General features: G+C 40.0%; 1 protein-coding gene across 7 annotated transcripts in view; it reads left to right on the top strand.

The window, feature by feature from the left end:
• Positions 1 to 20,654, top strand: part of GRM5 (glutamate metabotropic receptor 5) — a 307,489-nt gene that overhangs the window by 234,089 nt on the left and 52,746 nt on the right. For all 7 annotated transcript variants that reach the window (XM_075417220.1, XM_075417224.1, XM_075417219.1 and 4 more), the window contains 2 exons: positions 777 to 1,012; positions 16,136 to 16,382. In XM_075417220.1, the coding sequence (XP_075273335.1) occupies positions 777 to 1,012; positions 16,136 to 16,382 (483 nt within the window). The remainder of the gene's footprint in view (positions 1 to 776; positions 1,013 to 16,135; positions 16,383 to 20,654) is intronic.

Raw genomic sequence — 20,654 nt, 5'->3', positions numbered from 1 at the left:
ACTTCTGGCTCTTTGTGGTCAGAGTGTTGCAAACAGAAAGGTTAACAGAAGAGGATTAAAACTCTGTGTGCAGGACAGCACCACACAAGTTCATAATACTACAACCACCAGCAACCAAGAAACAGAAGCAGCACATGGATCTACGTGACGGTCTGCCCAGCTTCGTTAGTCATGTCTGCAGAGAGGATTTATTGCTTCAGATGCAACGCCATGCTGAGCTCTGAGCTAGTATTTCTGCTTCAGATGTAACGCCATCTGAGCTCTGAGCTGGTATTTCTGCTTGAGTGGTGTCAGCCCATTCAAAAGTTGCTTCTGGCTCTTTGTGCCGTGCTCCATTGTGCAATACAGGCATGGTCTGCAACACAGTGCTGCCCTTCGCAGGTCCTGTCCTCAGGGTTACCTCCTTTCAGGTAAGAGTAGCGTCATCTCAGTGTCAGTAAAACACTGAATCCAAGATTTCCTCCCCAGAGCTCAGTGAGGTTGAGAGTGATGCAGAAGTGCCTATATACAGCAGATTTCAGGATCTGTAATTTTTAATGTTGTTTCAACTACCTGAAGTGAAGGATTATGTCATTTAAATAGAAGGTGCCAATGACAAGCAAATGTAAGGAAAACACTGAATTCTTCTGATAGAAGAACTGCTGGTGCTTTACTAAACTCCACTTAGAATCACAGGCATGGGTGTGTGCTCTTAGGCTCCAAATCTTATTTTTAAGAAAGTTTTTTCTTATTCCTTTGAATGGTTAATGTTGTCTCTCTTTCATTTATCCCTACAGTGATGGCTGGGCAGACAGGTACGACGTGACAGACGGGTATCAGCGTGAAGCTCTCGGTGGAATAACGATCAAGCTCCAGTCTCCTGACGTGAAATGGTTTGATGATTACTACCTACAGCTTCGTCCAGAAACCAATCACCGAAATCCATGGTTTCAGGAATTTTGGCAGCATAGGTTCCAGTGCCGGTTGGATGGGTTTCCTCAAGAGAACCCTAAATACAACAAGACTTGCACAAGTAAGTAAACTAATTACTTCTGCACAAGTAAGTAAACTAATTACTTCTGCTGTATAAATCAGTGTGACTAAAGGTCTGGGGTCAAAAGCTCTTGCTGGACTGGTGCAGCCTGGTCTGGTTGAATAGTGAGTGGGACTGGAAGGAGAAAGGCCTGAACTGCAATCATTGCTCTTTCCAAAATGACAGCCACCACGCTTTTAAAAGCATTCAGATCTCTAAAGAAACAAATAGATAGTGCCTCAACACCTAACTCCTCTCTACATTTGAAAAACTTGATGCTACTTCACCTCCATATATCCAAACACTTTCAAAAATGTTGTAACCCAAAATTGAATGCTTCTTTCCTGAAACAGGGCTACTCGTATTACTTTAGCTCACAGGAGCAATGAGAGAGTTAATATACTAAAAGTTATCTGAAGTCCATATGGTAATGGTGATTATTTGTATACTTTAGATAGAAGACTAGATGGTTTTGAAAGCTTTCATTAAGTTTTCTTTCAGCCATGAGTCATTTCAGGAAATGCCATTTTTGAGCTGCTCTTTTCATTAAATTATACTGATTTTAGCAAAAACTGCCACAATATTTTGTCACTTTTGCAAAATGGTGGCAAAAACTTTTTTCCCCAGAAATATGTGGTGCATTTTCCTGTGTTTTTTTATTACTTTTGCTGATTACTCTTTATTTCACGAGATGCCAAGACAATGGGCATCCTGCCGGTGCTGGGGCATAAGGTGGTGCCATGCTGGACATTAGCCCAAACACAGCTCTAAGCCCCAAAGGACCTCCACTCCTAAAAATGTTGTTATCTTCTACATACCCATGAGACCAAGAAATGGCTTTAAGGATCAAAGTCTTGGATTTGCTCCATACAAAACCTGACCTAAGTCCCACTTAAAGTTCGTAAGTCTTTATTGGACAATGTGGCAGAAGAAGTGTGGTTGGAATGGAAAATGAATCTAGAAATCCTAAAATCTCGGTATATGCCTTGATTGTTCAACTGACTTTTCTCCATTATTCTTCTTCTGCTATGCTTCCAACACAGCCTGACACAGGTTGCATTTGTTCTGTTGACAGGTACTGCATATTGAGCAGTAGACTTCATTGATTCTTGCACCAGTACAGGCTCGGGGCTGACCTGCTGGAGAGCAGCTCTGTGGATGTCCTGGGGGAAGACAGGTTAACCATGAGCCAGCAGTGTGCCCTGGCTGCCAAGAAGGCCAATAGTATCCTGGGGTGCATTAAGAAGACTGTGGCCAGCAGGTGGAGGGAGGTTCTCCTCCGCCTCTACTCTGCCCTAGTGAGGCCCCATGTGGAGTACTGTGTCCAGTTCTGGGATCCCCAGTTCAAGGAAGAGGAGGAAATACTGGAGAGAGTCCAGAGGAGGGCTACGAGGATGACGAGGGGAGTGGACCATCTGTTCCTACAAGGAAAGGCTGAGGGAGCTGGGCTTGTTTAGCCTGAAGAAGAGTAGTCTTAGAGGGGACCATATAAATGCCTAGACTTATCTTATGGGTGGGTGTCAAGAGGATAGAATTGTAGAAAGGGTAAGGGTTGGAAGGGACCTTAAAGATCATCTGGTTCCAACCCCCCTGCCATGAGCAGGGACATCTTCCACTAGACCAGGTTGCTCAGAGCTCCAACCAACCTGGCCTTGAACACTTCCAGGGAGGGGGCAGACACAGCGTCTCTGGGCAATCTGGGCCAGTGTTTCACCACCCTCATGGTGAAGAATTTCTTCCTATTATCTAATCTAAATCTGCCCTCTTTTAATTTAAAGCCATTCCTCCTTGTCCTATCACTACACACCCTTGTGAAAAGTCCCTCTCCATCCTTCCTGTAGGCCCCTTCAGGTACTGGAAGGCTGCTAGAAGGTCACCCTGAAGCCTTCTCTTCCCCAGGCTGAACAGCCCCAACTCCCTCAGCCTGTCCTCATAAGAGAGGTACTCCAGCCCTCTGATCATCTTCGTGGCCCTCCTCTGGACCCACTCCAACACATCCATGTCCTTCTTGTGTTGGTGGCCCCAGAGCTGGACACAGTACTCCAGGTGGGGTCCCACAACAGTGGAGTAAAGGGGCAGAATCACCTCCCTCGACCTGCTGGCCACGCTTCTCTTGATGCAGCCCAGGATACGGTTGGCTTTCTGGGCTGCAGGTGCACTTTGCCGGCTCATGTTGAGCTTCTCATCCACCAGTACTCCCAAGTCCTTCTCCTCAGGGCTGCAAATGGATGGGGCCAGACTCTTTTCGGTTTTGCCCAGCAACAGGACAAGGGGAAATGGGCACAAACCGAAGCATAGGAAGTTGCATGTGCACATGAGGAAAAATTTCTTCACTCTGTGGTGTGGATTCTCCTGCTCTGGAGATATTCAAGACCCGCCTGGATGAGGTCCTGTGCAGCCTGCTGTAGGTGACCCTGCTTCGGCAGGAGGATTGAACTTCATGATCCACAGACGTCCCTCCCAACACCTACCATTCTGTGATTCTGTGATTTCCCCGTGATCATGTAGATGTCTTTCCTGAGATGTCAGTACTGTAGGCATGGCTGGACACAGGCTAATAAAGGCCTTGTTTCTATCACTGTGCTGTGTTAGGAATGGCATTTCAACTTGACTTTTTTGGGTTTCTTTTTTTTCCTTACTTTTTACCAGCGTTGGGAGAATATAATTTCTGTTCTAAATGAAAGATCGAGAACTGCGAAATGTCGGGACCTACAGAGTCTTTTATAGTGCCTAAAATACAATTCACCATCACAAAAAAAGTATCACGGGGGTGCAGAGAGATGTTCTTTTAGACATGTAGTCATCCAGTCATTGATATGAGCCAAGTTACTCATAAAGCTTGAATAGCTCACTTCAAACTGCACTCATTGCTGGAAGGTGTCCCACAAACACATATTGAATGAGCCATAGCTCAAATGGGTTCCTAAATTCTAGGAATATCAAACACACAAAGAAATGTGCAAGAATTGAAATCTGCTGATTTACAAATCATGAACAAAGACTAATATCCAAAATAAGTTGTTCTAATTACTTTTCTTGTACTTAGTTCTGGGCTGTGATGGCTATAGTAAAAGAAAGAAAAAAACAGATTTTAATAGCTTGAATTCCTTCTTGTTGTTCTAGAGCATAAAATGTTATTTCAGCTGTGGAGTTCCCCAGATTAGCAACACTACATGCAGCAATTAAAACTGCCCATTTAATCATGTTTTTCACACAGGAACTTGTTAGTCATCACGTTACTCAGTTTTATAGTTTTAATTTTGACACAGACCATCTGTCAAAATTCATATAAAGGAAATTCAAAGATGACATGCAGATTTATTTAATGATATTTATTTGTGTTATAAGTGCTAGGACATCCATGCTGTTTTTCTCAAAATAGCCCCAAAACTAGGCGAGGGTGTATGATACAGAGAAGAAATATTGAAGTTAGACAACTTTATGGATTTACCAGCAGAAAAGACACAAATATATTCCTGAGTATTGCAGGAGTTAGAGTTTTTGGTATTGCGTGTTTAACCTCTAAAATTAACACAAATATTTGAGACTGTCATGGTAGTTTTGGTTTCTACCTCATTTCCTGTGTTCCATACAACTTTGAAAATCATTTCTTTATATCAGTTCCTAAATTCATATTTGGTTCCCTAACTTCAAGCACTCAGAGTCCTGAGTCTTAAATTCCCTCAGTTCAGACTTCCTGATTGTAAAGGCGATACCTGCACTTGATGGTCAAAAGCATTTCATAGACTTTTCTGACAGTTTCTGCACGATGATGAACATATTAGTGCTGCTTCAGATTTATCCCGATAAGCAAACAGGATTGTGCCCTTTAGTGTATCTAACTGAATACATTCACTTCTTCAGCAACGCATACAAAAAAAGAAAAAAAAATGTTAGAGATTTTTCTCAGACTCCAGTTAAAAAGATTGAGTTTGCTGAGAAACGATGGAGAGAAATAAAAATCTATTTTTGCACCGAAAGGCAAGCCATTCTTTACTTCTTGGGATACTGATAAAAGGATAAACATAAAGCTGATTGGTGTTGACAGATGAGGTCATTATGTAATGAGGATATCTATATAGAAAGCAATAACCATTACTGCCATGGAAAAAAAAATGAATTATTCTCCACAACCTTGTTGTATTATCATTAAAAAAATAAAAAATAGTTAACTGTACAAATAACTTATTTAAACAGCAAGAAAATAAGCACAAGGAGATATGGCTGAAATCTGAATAGATAATTGACTTCACCTGTGCCTCAGGTACGAACTTAGTTGTTTTAACTTTCTTATTTACTTTGCTGAGCCCTGCCTAGTAAAATGGCAGGGCACATTTGCCTCTGTGACATAAAATACATGAAGTCATACATCAATTAAGCAAGCTGCAGTGACTTGTGAGGATTTTGTCACTTTTTAATATAAGCTATCCATAGACAGTGTGAAGCAGGTAATATTATGAAATGAAGACATGGTTTAGTAAGACATGCAAAATAAAACTGAAACAACCAAATAAAGATAATCCAAAAAACAATCCAAAATCATGTTTTCTCCATTCATTTCTGTCTAGCACTAAAAAGCCTCCATCCCTTCACATACACTTAGCTCACGAGGTGAAAATTTTAACATCAAGCCCGCTTTTCACTTGCAGATTTGAACATACTTACTTAATCCAAATGGGTGTCACTGCTGTTGCTAAGTACATTGATTTTCTGCCCAACTGGAGCACTACAGAAAGTGAGAAGTTTGTAGACTTTTCTGACTTGATTTTCAGTGTAATCAGTTCCAGGCCACCGGAGAGATGCTACAAGCCACCTCTGAACACCAAGAGTCAGAGCAAAGAATTTAAAATGCATCTTTAAAAGGAGACATGTAATGGCCTCTGAACACTAGGGATTTTACAAGAATTGGATTCAGCTTCCCCTCTGGCATCAGTCAGATATTTTTTTATTATCCAAGGCTACAATTCAGTAAAGTTCATAAATAGATGTGCAGGTTGATCCAGATGAGTAACTCCACTCAATGACCGTCTTCAGGTCGTAAAAGGCTAATCCAATCCTTTGGTATCGATTGCCTTTGGACCTTTGAAGACTAGGTATGTATTAGCTTGCTTTGTCACAGACAAGTGTCCCCACCACAACTCAAATTCCTAGTACTTTTTCCTCCTAGTGAGGGTGTTTGTTATACAAATGCATTTTAAGACAGAGCAGAAACAAAACTCAATGCAAGCGAAGTATGTTGTGAAACTCCATCTCAGCTGACATCAGTGGAAAAAGTCAAGTCTTCAAAGTCATCAGAGGCAGAAGCATATTTATTAGATCTACCAATCTGTTAAATTAATCCTTTTGCCCCCACTGCTCAACGGTCTTCTTTCTCCCATGCTGTGTAAAAGCCAGAGGCACGGATGGAACAGCATTTTTAAGGTGTTGCTTAAACACAGAGCAAAACCAGAATACACATCGCAAGTATCTGTGATCTAAGTGTAAGGCAAAAAAGAGCAAATAAATAGAGGCTGATGCTGATGAAGCAGCACAACATCTTAGTCTGGCAGAGGTTACAGACTTCAGAAAAAAATGGTAGTTTCATGTTAAGGTACAACAGAAACAAGAATCTGAAGGAAGGTGATGGGGGACTTGTGCAGGTATTTATAGCAGGCTCCTGACATTAAATACTGTGGTTCAAAGCAGTGAGGTAGAAAACACAAAGGGAAATGATGAAGGCTGGGTAATCACAAAGATCAATCACAGACAGGACACAGAGGGCACTGAAAGTGAGGAAAGAAACCTGTACCTAACATGCTTGGGAGCAAGGAGCCAGTGGCAGGGTTTACAGTGAAGAACAAACTCCAAGTGATGAACAGGGAAAATGAGATTTGCAGCAGCATTCTGAATAGGTCTTAGCAGGATGCAGAAATCCAAATATTCCATTCGCGATTTAACCATGTGGCTTCTCTGAGATAAAAACACCTTTTCCAAGGGTGCAAAAATTGAAGTAGAAGAAGTATAATTACAATATCTCCAAGCAATTACGAAAGGGTTAAGAGTGAACGAGTTTATTTGCAGAAAGGGAGATTAGCGACTGTCGGGATAAATACAAGAAAAGTTTTGCAGTTCAAGATACAGAAGTGCACATAAAATGTAAACACAAAAACTATCTACCTGTATGCTGAATCTCATCTAGCTCCAGTTGCATTTGGTGAGGTTAAAAGGACCCAAAGAAAATCCCAGACTTTCAGCTGAACAGAAATTTGGTTTAACAATTGGCCCTTTTGGGTTTCCATATAGAGCTAAGGTACAAAACACAACTTCAGTCTTTGTACGGTAACATGCTAATAATCTGTTGGTTAAACATAAGCTCAAATGCCAAACTTGGTTTAATAAGAACCCAACCAATAAAGAAACAAGTGCTGTCAGAACAAAAGGGTGTTTTCTGTATTTCAAGGAATGTGTCACATTTAAACGTCACATTCCCCTAACTTTGCATTCCTACACTTTTCCTTGTAGATTGCAAATGAAAGCAAAACAACAAATTAAGTTAAAATTCCTTTCTGTTTTTAAACAGTGAATTAAGGGCATTTTAATTCTCCTGAATCCATCCTGTCTGTCACTCTATTTGATACTTGATATATCCTGTCTCATGCCTGGGCACTGGCAAGAGGAAATATGGTCCAGCTCTCATTGTTATGGCCCATATTTCATATTTGGAGCTTAAACATGGTTTTTTACTACTTTTACAGTGATGTTGGGTCAGATCCAGAAATTTCCAAAGGCAGATCAGCTGTAAGGCATAGATCCAGATCTGCGTTTTCTAGAAGCCTGATACAATCTGAGCCAGGAGCCTACATAGACATGTCTCTATTTTTGCTCAGAGAAAGAAGCAACATGGCACTGAGGACTGCTATATCCTCTGTTATACCTATTTGAAAGACTTTTTGGTATGCATTGATCCTGATTTTAACAGACCTGTAATTCAAACCCCTGAATAACTTCAATCTTCTCACTGCTGTTACCGAATTCATGAAACTCCTCCAAAATCTGACTACAAAGCTACATCCATTTTTCTTTCATTTAATGCTCTCTGCATTCCTCCTTTTGTATATTAGATATGTTTGATGATATACCATACTACCATGCTTTTATTCTTTATAATTCCTTTTCTCACTGCCTTTCTGAACCTTGAAAACTATCCAGAAGAGATTAATACCATTGTACATGTAGACCATGTCTCTCCAGCCTTAAGAATAAAGGTAAATTATAATTAAAAGTATTCAGATCATATATATTTCTTATTAGATGGGTGAATTGTAGTAGCTGCTGTCATTTTTTTCTCCAAGCAGTTCAATTTCCTATATAGATTCAAATACTTCATAAAACATATTTGCAAGTGCAGAAAATTTTATGCCATCATTTAATGTATATTTGCATCTGTCATGGCTGTGTTTTATTCTGATTTATGACCAAAGAAACTGATTCTGTAGAAGGTGAAAAGGTACTCATGTTGTCAAGAAAATGGTGTGAAGAAATAGATATCTGTTTACTTCTCCTAGGACTTACTGTCACTGTTACTCTTTTTGCTGATTTTACTGACCTTGAGAACAGAAGCCAGACCACCACCAGTGGGTAGGCAGCCAAGAATGCAGGTCAACCTCCAGTCAGATTTGTGAGAGCTCTGAACGTGCCTTGCTCATGTAGGCTTAAATAGACATAAAACACCAAAGTCAACTAAGTACTTGAAAAAAACCTTTTGAAAGTCCCCGCTGCATGTTAGGAAACGGAGTTCTGTCACTCAGACGTTCTCAAATTTAACCTGTTGGTGAAAATCTTCACATAAAGTGCAACAGTGCTGGTATTGGCTCTCAGTTGTGAAGATGAAAGCCAGAATTGGTCAAAAACACTTGGCGAGTGGATTGCACTGGAAAATATTTGCTTGTCAAATTTGGAAAAAGTTCCATAGCAGCATGTTGATTCAATGACATACACTCTGAAAGAAAAGCATTGAAATGAGTCATTTTTTGTTTTCCTATTTCAAAAGCACTGAAGTGTTTTGTTTCAAGTTCATAATTTGCTTTTACATTGTTTCAGTGTTACGCTACGTTTTTTGCCTCAGCATCAAAATGACATTTTCCAGTGTTGTCAGATCTCTTTTTTTCCATCTAAATTTCCTTTTCAGAAAAGATCAAATCCAATCTTGATTTTTTGTATTAATTTTGAATGGAAAAGGATGTTTCAACTACATAAAAATTCCCATACATCAGAAAATATGTTTATGCATCTGTTCAAGAGCCTGTAAGAAATTAAATTCAGCAAAAAATAAATCAATGAATAAATAAACTATTATATTTGATTTTTATCAGAAAAATACACCTGGAACCTTACAAATTTCAGCAAAATGAAAGTTTCTTTTTTCACGTTGCTTTAACAGAAAGTTCTGATGACAGATTTTGGAAAAGCTTCCAAAATAAGTCTTTTCCTGTATCTTTAAACAATGTTAACTTAATTCAGTATGAACACTATGCTTTTCCTTGGTTGACATATACACTCTTTCCTCCATGTTATAAGACTCCACTCTTTTCTTCACTGAAGAGACACATGTTTCTGGGATGACTGACTTGGTGCCATGCCGTCCAGAATATGCAGGTCCAGGGAAGGTCACTGATGTGCTCCCATGGAGCAACTGTGACAGGACGGACCCAGGACAGACCTAGGGAGTCCCGCACCATAATCTGCAGCAGACAGTACCTGCTGTGTCTTGGTTACAAAGGGCAGCCTTTTCCCCAGATTTTTTGGAGATATTCACTAGGGCAAAGTGGAAAGAGAAAAAATAAAGCAAAAAAGTAAAAACATTTGCTGAGGGGCTGGAACATCGACTACTGCTAGCAGAAAGTGAATGTGGGACTATTTGTTGGCAAAACCAGAACTCATTTCTGTGTGCGTATTGTCTCTCAAAACAAAAAGTAAGGCAAAGTATCAATGAAGTCTTTAACAACATTTGTAAGGTAAGCAATTTGTGATACTAATGTGTGAATTAGCCATGAGGAAACATTATGGGACAGCAGGAGACTATAGGCTATATTTCTGGTTTCCTTTATAATGTCCTCTAAGATTTTGTTATGAGCAACCTTTTTGATCATTGAGGTGAAACACTACCCATTTCCCTTCATTTCAATGTTAAACTCATTGCATAGCAAACAAACTGCTCTGTACTTGGCAAAAAGTATTCTCCCATATTCTGTCTCGTATTTTGTTTTCTTGTTTCTCCTTAGAGAAATGAAATAAGGTGGGGGGTGGGTGCCTGGAATCACAGAATCACAGAATCACAGAATGGTAGGGGTTGGAAGGGACCTCTGTGGGTCATCTAGTCCAACTCCTGCAGAAGCAGGGTCACCTACAGCAGGCTGTATAGGACTGTAAAGTATTTTCACTCTTCCTTTTACTCTTTCTCCATTCTTTAAAATTCAAAGTATTCTCAGCTTTGGAAGAGTTAGAAAGCAGGAAAAGTATATTGAACCATGGTAATTTTGCACTCTTGCACATCCCTGTTTGATGAGGCTTTGTAATGTCACCAGCTGGCAAACAGAAAAAATTGTATTTCATCTTCCTTGAGGGTAAAAAGTAGGGAAAAAAAGACGCATGACAGGTTTTACATCAAAAAAAAAGTAAAATAACAAATTTTATTGAAGAAAGTTTTCTATTTATCTGCATGCCAAGGACGGGAAACAACGGCAAAATTTCAGCATGCCCTGCAACATCTGGTTTTGTTTTGTTTCCTTTTTCCATAAGTGGTGGGGTAGCAGGGAAATCTTTTTGGGGGGGTTATGTACCAACCATCCCTGCCAGCCCTGCTTGCCGCCCTCCCGTCGCGGTGCCCACGAGGGGCCAGGGGGCTCGGCTCTGCGGGAGCGATGATGGAGTGTCAGGAGAGCTCGACACCACCAGCTACGAGGGGATGGCTTGTGTGGCACCTTAAGTGCCTGCTTGGATCAGTGCCCGTGAATATGCTAATTGTTTTTAAATAGATCCAGGAAATGAACTGTGGCCAGCTGGAATCACTTTCATGGTGAAAGAACATGTTTCTTTTCCATCACCTACATATTTGTGTTTTGGAGAAGTGACAACAGAAAAGAACAAATTTGGACGAGGAGTTTAGTGCTGGGCAGTCGCTGCATCGTTCATCCTGGGTTCAAGGCTGCTATCAGAGACGGCCCTGTCCAGCTACCCACATAAACTCCCAGGTTCAAGCTAATGTGCTGCCTCTGCTCGGACTCCAGAGCTGTGATGTCCATGTACCTGAGCTTGCCTTCGTGTGGCCACAAGCCTTGTTCCATGAGGTGATGCCACGTGGCACTGGGTGCAATTGCCCTGCATCACCCACATTTGTCCCCTGCTGTGGTGTTGCTGGAGTGTCCTAAGCTGGGTCACTCCCAGCAGCGTGGGCAGAAAAGATGCAGGTTATGATGCTCCGAGTTTATACCATTCTCAGGCTGTTCTTCGCCTTTGGTGCAGTCACAGTCTCATAATACAGCTATATACATACTAAATCCAAATGTACAGAATATGTATTTAAGCAGGTAAAAGCATGGATACGAACCACTTACTCCAGTGGCAGCAAATTCCCATGTTTAATGCATTCAAACATATTATAAAGGCTCACCTGAATCCTGTATATGATCTAAATTATCTCTAGAATAAATATTTACATATTTATGTTTCCTATGAAATCCAGCATAATTTTACTTTCATTTCAGAGATAGCACAATGGCAACTAAAAATGCCAGCCAGTAACAGGAAGATAATGAGAACTAGTCCTCTTCCTGAAGAATATTTAGTCTAAAGAAAGATGGCAGATAAAAAGTAATAGGAAATATTCTTAGATGCGAAACTGAAAGATGTATGGGTTATCTGATTTGCCAAAGATGGGACACCATTTGTCTATGTAATATCTTGTAGACAGAAATGACTTTGTGACTTCAAATCTGGAACTGCCTCACAGCCTGGAAAAAAAATAGGATAAGCCCTTATTTACTTATCAAAATTACTTGGACAAGAAAGATAAGGGAACAAATAGAACAGAATTGAGGGATCTGCACATGTGCTCTAAGCACTGATATTCCCTGATTTCTCAGAGAATTTCACAATGTTTGATCATTTATGATTGCAAGAACTTTCCTCGGTAGGTATGGTTTGATTCACCTTGCATTCTTCCATTGCCTTGTACATCTTATTTTCAAGAGGCAGAATTTTTTGTTTCTGCAGTAATTATCATGATACAGTGTTAATATTTATTGGTTCTAAGGTACTGCAATACAGAATATTTTCTATAATAATTTGGACATAATCACCAAATTCAGCACAGAATCATAAATATGTTGATATTATGCCAAATAATGTTTGTGGCAAAATAAGCTATGTCCTGAAAAAAATTGCTCAGTCCTACCACAGAAAAGGTACTTAAACCTGTCAAAATTTCAATAAGCATCGACTGGAGGCCTATGAAATACAGTTTTGTACCTGGCCCATGCACATTGTCACCTCTGTACCTCCAACTCCTGCTGTCTGCAGCATCCTGGGAGGGATGCGGAGTCTGACTGTAAACTCTGTGGGCCAAGCAAGATTCACAGCTCAGGGGAGGTTTACTCTAAACTGCCTGTAGCCTGGTCTTAAGCTTTGAACACCCATTTGCGGCTGTGGTGCATTAGATGCTTTCCTGCAGCACTTGATCTGTTTTAGTGTCTTTCAAAAAAATTTGCTATGTTGCTCCAAAACTGTGACACCCAGGGCAAACCAAAGCACAGTGAGCAAGAAGGATTTGGAGATCGGCTTTGAAAGGCATGTGAAGTTCATCTGAACTGAACTAAAGCATTCATGCAGACAGATCCTGCCTGTCCCTACAGGCCAACATAAAATGGCATCACGCTGGCTTTTCCCAGCCCACGAGGAAGCAAGACATTTTTGTTTCCTTCTTTGCAAATTTTTCTCATATGGGGATGTAAAAGATGGAGAAGAACAGATCTTTTATAGATACGGGGTTTTTTTTATTCTAATAGAAAAGAGTTCTGCTACGGCTATTATAAACAAGCATATGGGCTACAGTCTGTGGACATTTATTCTCTACCCAGTAATTCTGTAGGAAGTCCTCAAGGAACTTTTCTGTAGGAAAACCCATCAGATTTTTTCATTATTCCTGATTAAGGGTTTAAGAGTTTAATCTGTAAAGATTAAGAGTTTAATCTGTAAAGCCAATTCCATTGAAAATTACTGGTGTCATCATCACTGAATTCATCCATGTCACCTATCCATCTCATGATGACCCTCTGTCAGGAAAGGTTCTTGACTGAAGACAGCACTCATGAATGAATTTAAGCATATGTGTTCAAGTTCCAGCAAGAAAAAAAGGCACTAACACTTAAGTGAACAATGTGTTTAAGGCTACCTAAATCATACTTGTTGCAGAGGTAGATTTAAAGTATTCTTTTTTTTTTTTTCTCACTGAGACACTACCTTTTAGCTTGTGTATTCAGCCTCGCCTTAAAACCAGTCATAGAAACTGAGGTGAATAGGGTTACTTATGTACTTCAGGTATGACGTGCCTAACTACTTTGTGAAATGGGTTGAAAATGACTTTCAGACTTACTATGTTTTTAATGCTGGCATTTTTTAAGACTGTATCATGGTATATTAAAGAGCAAGAATTTTCTTCTGTCTCAATTTTTGACATGTTCCCCTTAACTGCAGAGTCTTGAGGTACTGTAAACTGAAAGTCAGACTTGGCAGATTGGATTTGCTCCTCTATAGCAAAGTGAAGCAGTTAACATCTCAGGGAACTGTTTTCTCCAGCTCCACGAAGTATATTAAAATTCTCACAACAGCTAATTCCCTCACAACTCCATTGACAATTGCCGGCAGCTTCCAGGAAGAGCTAAGCAGCCTCATTATAAATCATCAGGTGAACTGAATGAGGTTCAATGTTTAAAGAAAGTCAGAATAACAATTCTATAAAATTAAAGCACAAAGCCCAGTGGAGAGTGTTCCTGTAAGAATTGAGTTATGAAGTTGTTAAATTTTTAAGCAATCAGATGCAATAAAGCAGCTGAAATATTGTTTCATAGTAAATGTTATTGCTGATGCAAATCTGATTCATTCCAATGGCTACCATAATTAACCGCACAGTTTGTGAGCTGTTAATTTTGAGAACGAATAATTGGTTAAGCGAAGTTTTGTGTATTGCAATGTAATACGCTTGTTCAATTTTCCACTTAATTTCAATTAATATGGGTTTTACTTGTACTCCACTGTTGCAGTTTTTATGCCTATTATATTTAATTAGGAAAAAAGCAATACCTTGGTAGAACAGAACAAGTGAACAATACTGTGTGTTGTTTGCAAGGTTTTTTCCCTTACAGATATATCAAGCTCATATCACTTAACTGTCCAAAATGCTAAGCACTGCTCCTGAGGTTGATTGGAACTGGGAGTGCCCCCTGCCACATGAAACAGAAGGGAGAAAGGGAGCTCTCAGTTTCCTCATTCACTCCCTGACCTCTACACAATGATTTTCGGCTCGAACTATGTATTTTTGCTACTATTCCTGATGTTTTCAGTGTTCCGGAGTGTTTCAGTCATTAGAACTGAGTGGTGATGTTCTTGTTCAACACCGAATGGGTGAGCTTGTAGATGCACCTATTTTATGATGGGATCCATCACCATCTGGAGATTCTTGCTCATCTCCACAAAAGGTGCCTAGACATCTGACTGGATGCTTGTCTTCTGAATGGATATTGTTAAACTAGATGAGTGCCACCCTCAGGATCATACACTAGTCTTAATTTCTTTAAAAAAAATATTGCTTGTACATCAGTCTTTTCATGGCATAAATTACTTCTCACAATGTGCTGCCCCTGTAGCTCCAATGGGCAAGTGTGATCTCCATCCCTGCTGCTTGCCAACGCCTGTATAGGAGGCAGACTCTCAGAGACTGGACAGAGAAGGTTATCTGCATTCCCTCTTCTTCTGGCTGCCCACACATGGGACCCCCTAGCTCCTAGGGATTGCTGCTTCACTGATGAAAGGAGAGAAATGTTCTAATAGAGCTCTTTGTCTGTCCTCCCTCCAGAGCCAAATCCTTCCAGGTGTCTGACAAATTCCCAGCACCGTTGATGCGGTTGCTTTATCTCTGGCTCTTCTCCCTTCCCCAGTACTAAAGATCTGGTGGCTGGAGTGCAGCTGGCAGCTTTGCTGATGACATACGAGGCAGAAAAAACTCCAGCCTGCTCTTCCTTAACGGGACTGGTGCTGCCTACAGAGCAAATCTGTGTCGTTAATAATACTGGATTATAAAAAAAAAAAAGACCTTCAGGGTGCTGCTGAATGAATGTTTGTTGTGCATTTCACAGAAGCTTAAATAGAAAATAGAAATCCAGATGTTATGTTTTAAAGGCCAAACAAAGTATGGTTAACCAATTCTGGCTAAACAAAGCCATTGCTTAGCCCACATAATCAAACCCTTCATAGACATTTTAGTGTATTTATCTGCATTGCATCACTATCCTCGCTTCCTAAATAGAGAGGAGCATGAGGCATAGGAGTAGAAGAGTTCTTAATGCAGGATCTTTTGGAACAGTAGAGGACTTGTGTCTAGGTCAGTCTGTTTTCACAGGATTGGTTCCCATCTCACTGAAACAAAAGTCTGTCTACAAGATCTCTGCAGAATAGACCCCATGTTAGCATTTGCACCTCAGCAAAAGATTTCTGAGGCTTTGGAGAGATTGCAGGGTGGGAGAAGATCCTGGAATCCCCAGACCATTATATTATAAGGTTGATGACACTTGCTCTAAAAAAACACTTGGAAGAGAAGTAGTTGAAAAGCAACTTATGTGAGGTGTGGGGCTGCACAGAGAAAGGCATCAGCTGGATAGTAGAATATTTAAAGGGAACATTTTCTTTCACTCCTTTCTTTATTTTTCTGAATAGTCAGTGTCTGTACCAGTAAGAACATCTGCTATGAGCCGTTTAAGACACTTAAAAAGACTTTTTCCACTATTAATAACCACCCCCCCTACAGATGTCTGAAGAGCTGATCATATTTCTGCCCCGTGCACTAACCACCTGCTTTGCGATGTTCCCCGGCAGGCCAGATGACTCTGAGGACGCAGCATGTTCAGGACTCCAAGATGGGCTTTGTAATCAATGCAATATACTCAATGGCATATGGCCTCCATAACATGCAGACGTCGCTGTGTCCAGGCTACGTGGGCCTCTGTGATGCCATGAAGCCCATAGATGGTCGGAAGCTCCTGGAATCCCTCATGAAGACTAACTTTACTGGGGTCTCTGGGGACACCATCTTGTTTGATGAGAACGGTGACTCACCAGGAAGGTAATGTTGGCAAACTATTTAATACCAGACATGTTAACTGTACGTAGTAGATGCATGCAGACTTGACATCAGAGTGAAGATCTCATACTTTTGTTTTTATATTTCCTGACTTTCTGTGCTTACTTTTCCAAAATAACTGTTGTTTTTTAATGTGTATTTTTTATGATGTTTAGAGTTATAGACATGAACTTGCAGGTATACAATATTCCTTCATGAATCTGCAGTTTCCTCTGTACCATTTAAAGGTCTTACTTCTCACTACAAATCACCAGACCTTCAACTTTATGTTCATAGACCATTGTGGCCACCACAGCATTGCTCGCTCTCTTTCTTTGGGTGCTTAATTTTATGTGTGTAACTGAGCCACAAGCAATCATAGCAGACATAGTCCTTTTATTAAGAAACGTAAAACAATATCAGAAATATTGTATTGATCTGTCTTGGACTTTTTTTCCATCAAAATTATTAAAAATCTACGTCCATATCTTCAAAATAAAGCCTTTCCACTTGCATAACAGAATAAGCTATTAATTCACATTGTGCTGCTACAAGACAAATTGAATTTAAACAAAGATTCTTTTGCTGATAACTTACATGCGTCTATGTATGCACATATGTCTATGAAATACAAGACAAGTTTTTCTTTTTCTGTGACATATATGCAGTATCCATATAAACGCACATTAAAAAGTATAGTGAGGATTTTTTCTTGGTTTCTGCCTATGGATCTGTCAGCACATGAACAGCAAGTGTGATAGCATACAAAGCATAATTTATCCTTAGAATTCAGTAGGTGGATTCCTGCCTCGTTCACTCCACTTACTCCAGTTTGACTGAGGCAGCCCTTTCTGTCTACATTATTTGGAAGGTTTTAAATATCTTTGTTCTGGCAACATACAAGCAGATGACTAGAGGGAAAACTGTTCATCCTGTACACTCATTTAAATTTTGTATTCTCCCACTAATGTGAATTAAAAGGAAAGGATTAAATTCTGAACAGAAATGGGTAGGAATCTGTTGGTCAGAATATTTTGACATTTACAAAAATTTCTGTATTTTCAGAACTGATTTTTTCTTTCATTTTACTTTAAAACCTGTAAATTCAGCATTCTTCCCAAATGAGAGCAAGACAGCCACCTCCAAAGCAGTCTGACTGTGTCTCTGGAGACACAAATTTTAGAAGTCACCCGACTCGGTCTCTAAGGAAGTGCACTGTGAGCTGGTAGGAGAACTCAGACACTAACTGGCAGAAACTCAGGAAAATTTCAGACAGAAATTTATTTTCAGCATTGTTTTGGTGAACAAAACGGTCTTCCACTAAACATTTCTACTTTTAAAAATAGATGAACTTTGAAGAAAAATGCTCAGTCTAGATTTTTCTGACCAAATTCTCTTTGAAAGACTTGTCCCAGAGTTCTCAGAAAGGATTCCTATTTGGTTTTAACGCTGCTTAGATAAAGTGGACTGCATTCTACCTTACTCCTGTCTCTGTTTCACTCATTTTTATCAGAAAGACTGAAGTCTGATGCAAATAAATGATATGTGACATGGTAATACACCAATGACTATATCTAAATGTTGCAAAGACACCTTTAACTTTACCTTTTCCTCATGTTGGCGTGCTTAACAATAATGGTTTAAATCCATTTGTTGCAAGGAATTAATTGAATGTCTTGGTTCTTTTAAATCTCAATTCTAAGAAAGATGATGAAGGAATTATATCACATGCAGTCATTTGTTCAGTCACAGTAGGAAGTTAGTGTAGAGCATGCGACTACCATGTTGATTGTGCACCTCAGAGTAACACAACTTGAAGAAAGTCCAGCCTCATTGGATTTATGTGAGATAGAGTAGTGCTCTGTCTACTCAAACTAATGGACTGTGTGACAATATGGTCCCAGAGCTTGATTACTTTTGAAACTAGCTCTTTGTTCCCTTTTCTCCTACAATAGTCACATCATTAGATCCAGTCTGTGTGCTTAAATTAGCCAACATTGAGTCAAAATTTACTGTTTCATGATTAAGCACGCTTTATAGGAAGTTCCGTGTCTTAACTCCCAAGTTTTGAGTAGTTTATAGTCTTTTGAGTACTGTCAAATACTGTTTTCAACAGCTGGGAGATGGTGCAGTCATACTGGAACAACTCATCTCCCCTGTTCACTTGCATCGATAACTGCATCTTCACTTTGTAAAACAGATATTTAAATCCTCACAGCTGTACTGAGGTGGCGACGTTAAGCAGGAAATCGGAACATAAAAAGCCTTTCTGACCTAGATAGCTCAGGATTTTGATGTATAGCAAAAGGGTTTTGATATTATACAACAGATGAATAATCCCACAAGATGCTTTGAATCCTGGCCCTATTCCAGAGTCCTTTATGTGTATGTTGATATTTAAGCAGATAGGCAGTCTAGTGGAGGGCTTGTTTTAGGTGAGACAGAAGACATGGAAAAAGATAAATGACTATGGAAGGAACAGCCATGATTTCTTGCTACTTGTAAATACTATTGAAACTCCAAGTAAGAAATCAGCCTGTGCCACCAGTAGATTATGGATTCTCAGCAACTTCATGGCACTTCTGTTTTGAAACAAGTGTTTTGCACGGTGGTTAGGGCACTGCTGGAAATGTGCTATCGCACCATCTGGTCTCTCCTATCCTAAAGTGACAAACTGTCCCTGTGGTATCTCAAGGCAGCTCCAGGGAACCAGTGACTCATAAACCTCCACTATAGCAATGGACTTACTGAGTCTGGCTATTACTACCAGTCCACCAATGCTGTTCTTTGCAGCGGGCTTGCAAGAGACACAACAAATTGAGGCAATAATTTATTTCATTTATCAGGTTTCTTTCCAGTATTCTCCTTGGGATGTATGTGTGGAGCTACTACCGGGGGCATAATTGTTCTAGTTCCTGTGGCCTGTTAATCACTGGCAGTACTTGTGTTCATCTGCCCATAAAAGTCTGAACTGACAGCTTTAACAAAGCAATACTCGGAGGAGAGTTATAATGTCCTGCTGAATAAAGACCCCAGAGTGTCTTCTGGGCTATCTTTCTGGTTAGTCTGTTTAATCCTCGAACAGACTTCTTACTACAACTGTGAACCTCAGAAAAAGAAAAAAAAGTTTTCTGACAGTGTAAAAGCCTGTTTATTCAGGTTTGTGTGTGTGTTACCTGGATTCAGTTAATTTGTGTCAGTCTGACATTCACGTCTCCAACTTCAATGAGGTCATCGTCAAAGCTATGGACATTTCCTTCTTTATACAGATTAGAAGGTGAAACTTTCCAAAATCCAGAAGTATCATAGATTTTTCTTCCTGCCTGTGTCATTGCTCATTTCTTCTTCTTTTGGAAAGACACAAGACTCATATGATATGGGTAATATCATATTGCCCATCCAGCTAGGATCCACTTTCATTTTCTTTCACAGCATGCTTGCAGTCTTAACCTTGACCTGTGTGTGACTTTGGCAATGAATCCCTACCACATTTTCTCCACTGTGACAGTTATACTTTGTTTCCTGATGTAAAGCATTCTGAGATCCATGGATGAAGAATGTCGTAGAGAGTTTTACCACAAATTCTTCCTTAGAAAAATATTGATGTTAGATATATTGTGGCTACTGCCTGTCAGTCTTAAAAGTGTTTCCTCAACACTTGAGAAATACTTCAGCATCTTATTTAAGAGATTACTTGATTTGATGTGCTGGTTCTTTTACTTATCCCTACCTTGGACTTCACAAATTCCACTCTGACAGTATCTCTCTCAATACAACGCTGTCCATATGCTTTGCCTTGAGGTCTACTTTTGTGTGTGCTGCCAGGAAAAAGTTGTCTCCTTGTTTATGAACCAGGAAGGTTTTTTAAACCTGTGATTGTGTTCATCTCCTCACTCTATATAATTTGCTTATTTTCTATCAGTGAATTTCATGTTGCTTAGTCAGATTGCTGCAAAACCTACTAAAGAGGAGGTAAAGAAAAGCATGACTTCCTCTCCTCAGGAGCTGCCCAACTTTCCAAGCGTGCCTTAAAAGTAAGGTCTAAAAGACCTGGCCTGTAAGGCAGAAAGGTGGCCTGGTGTTCAGCATGCCAGTAGGAGACTAGGGAGTCCTGTGCTGCTCCACAGACTTTCTGTAGGACTCTGTGGGAGCTGAAAATAAAGTAGGAGGAGAAGGAACATGAACCTGAAAACTCCGACCAGCTCTAGCTCTGCTCTGAACACTTCTGTTCCCAGACGACAAGGTGATCTGACCCAAAAGCAGCCTAGGGCTGCG

This window comes from Opisthocomus hoazin, chromosome 1 (genome assembly GCF_030867145.1).
Source record: "Opisthocomus hoazin isolate bOpiHoa1 chromosome 1, bOpiHoa1.hap1, whole genome shotgun sequence".
In the NCBI taxonomy this organism is placed as follows: domain Eukaryota; kingdom Metazoa; phylum Chordata; class Aves; order Opisthocomiformes; family Opisthocomidae; genus Opisthocomus; species Opisthocomus hoazin.
Note: the sequence above shows the minus strand (reverse complement) of the source record. Positions and strands in the feature narration are given on the sequence as shown.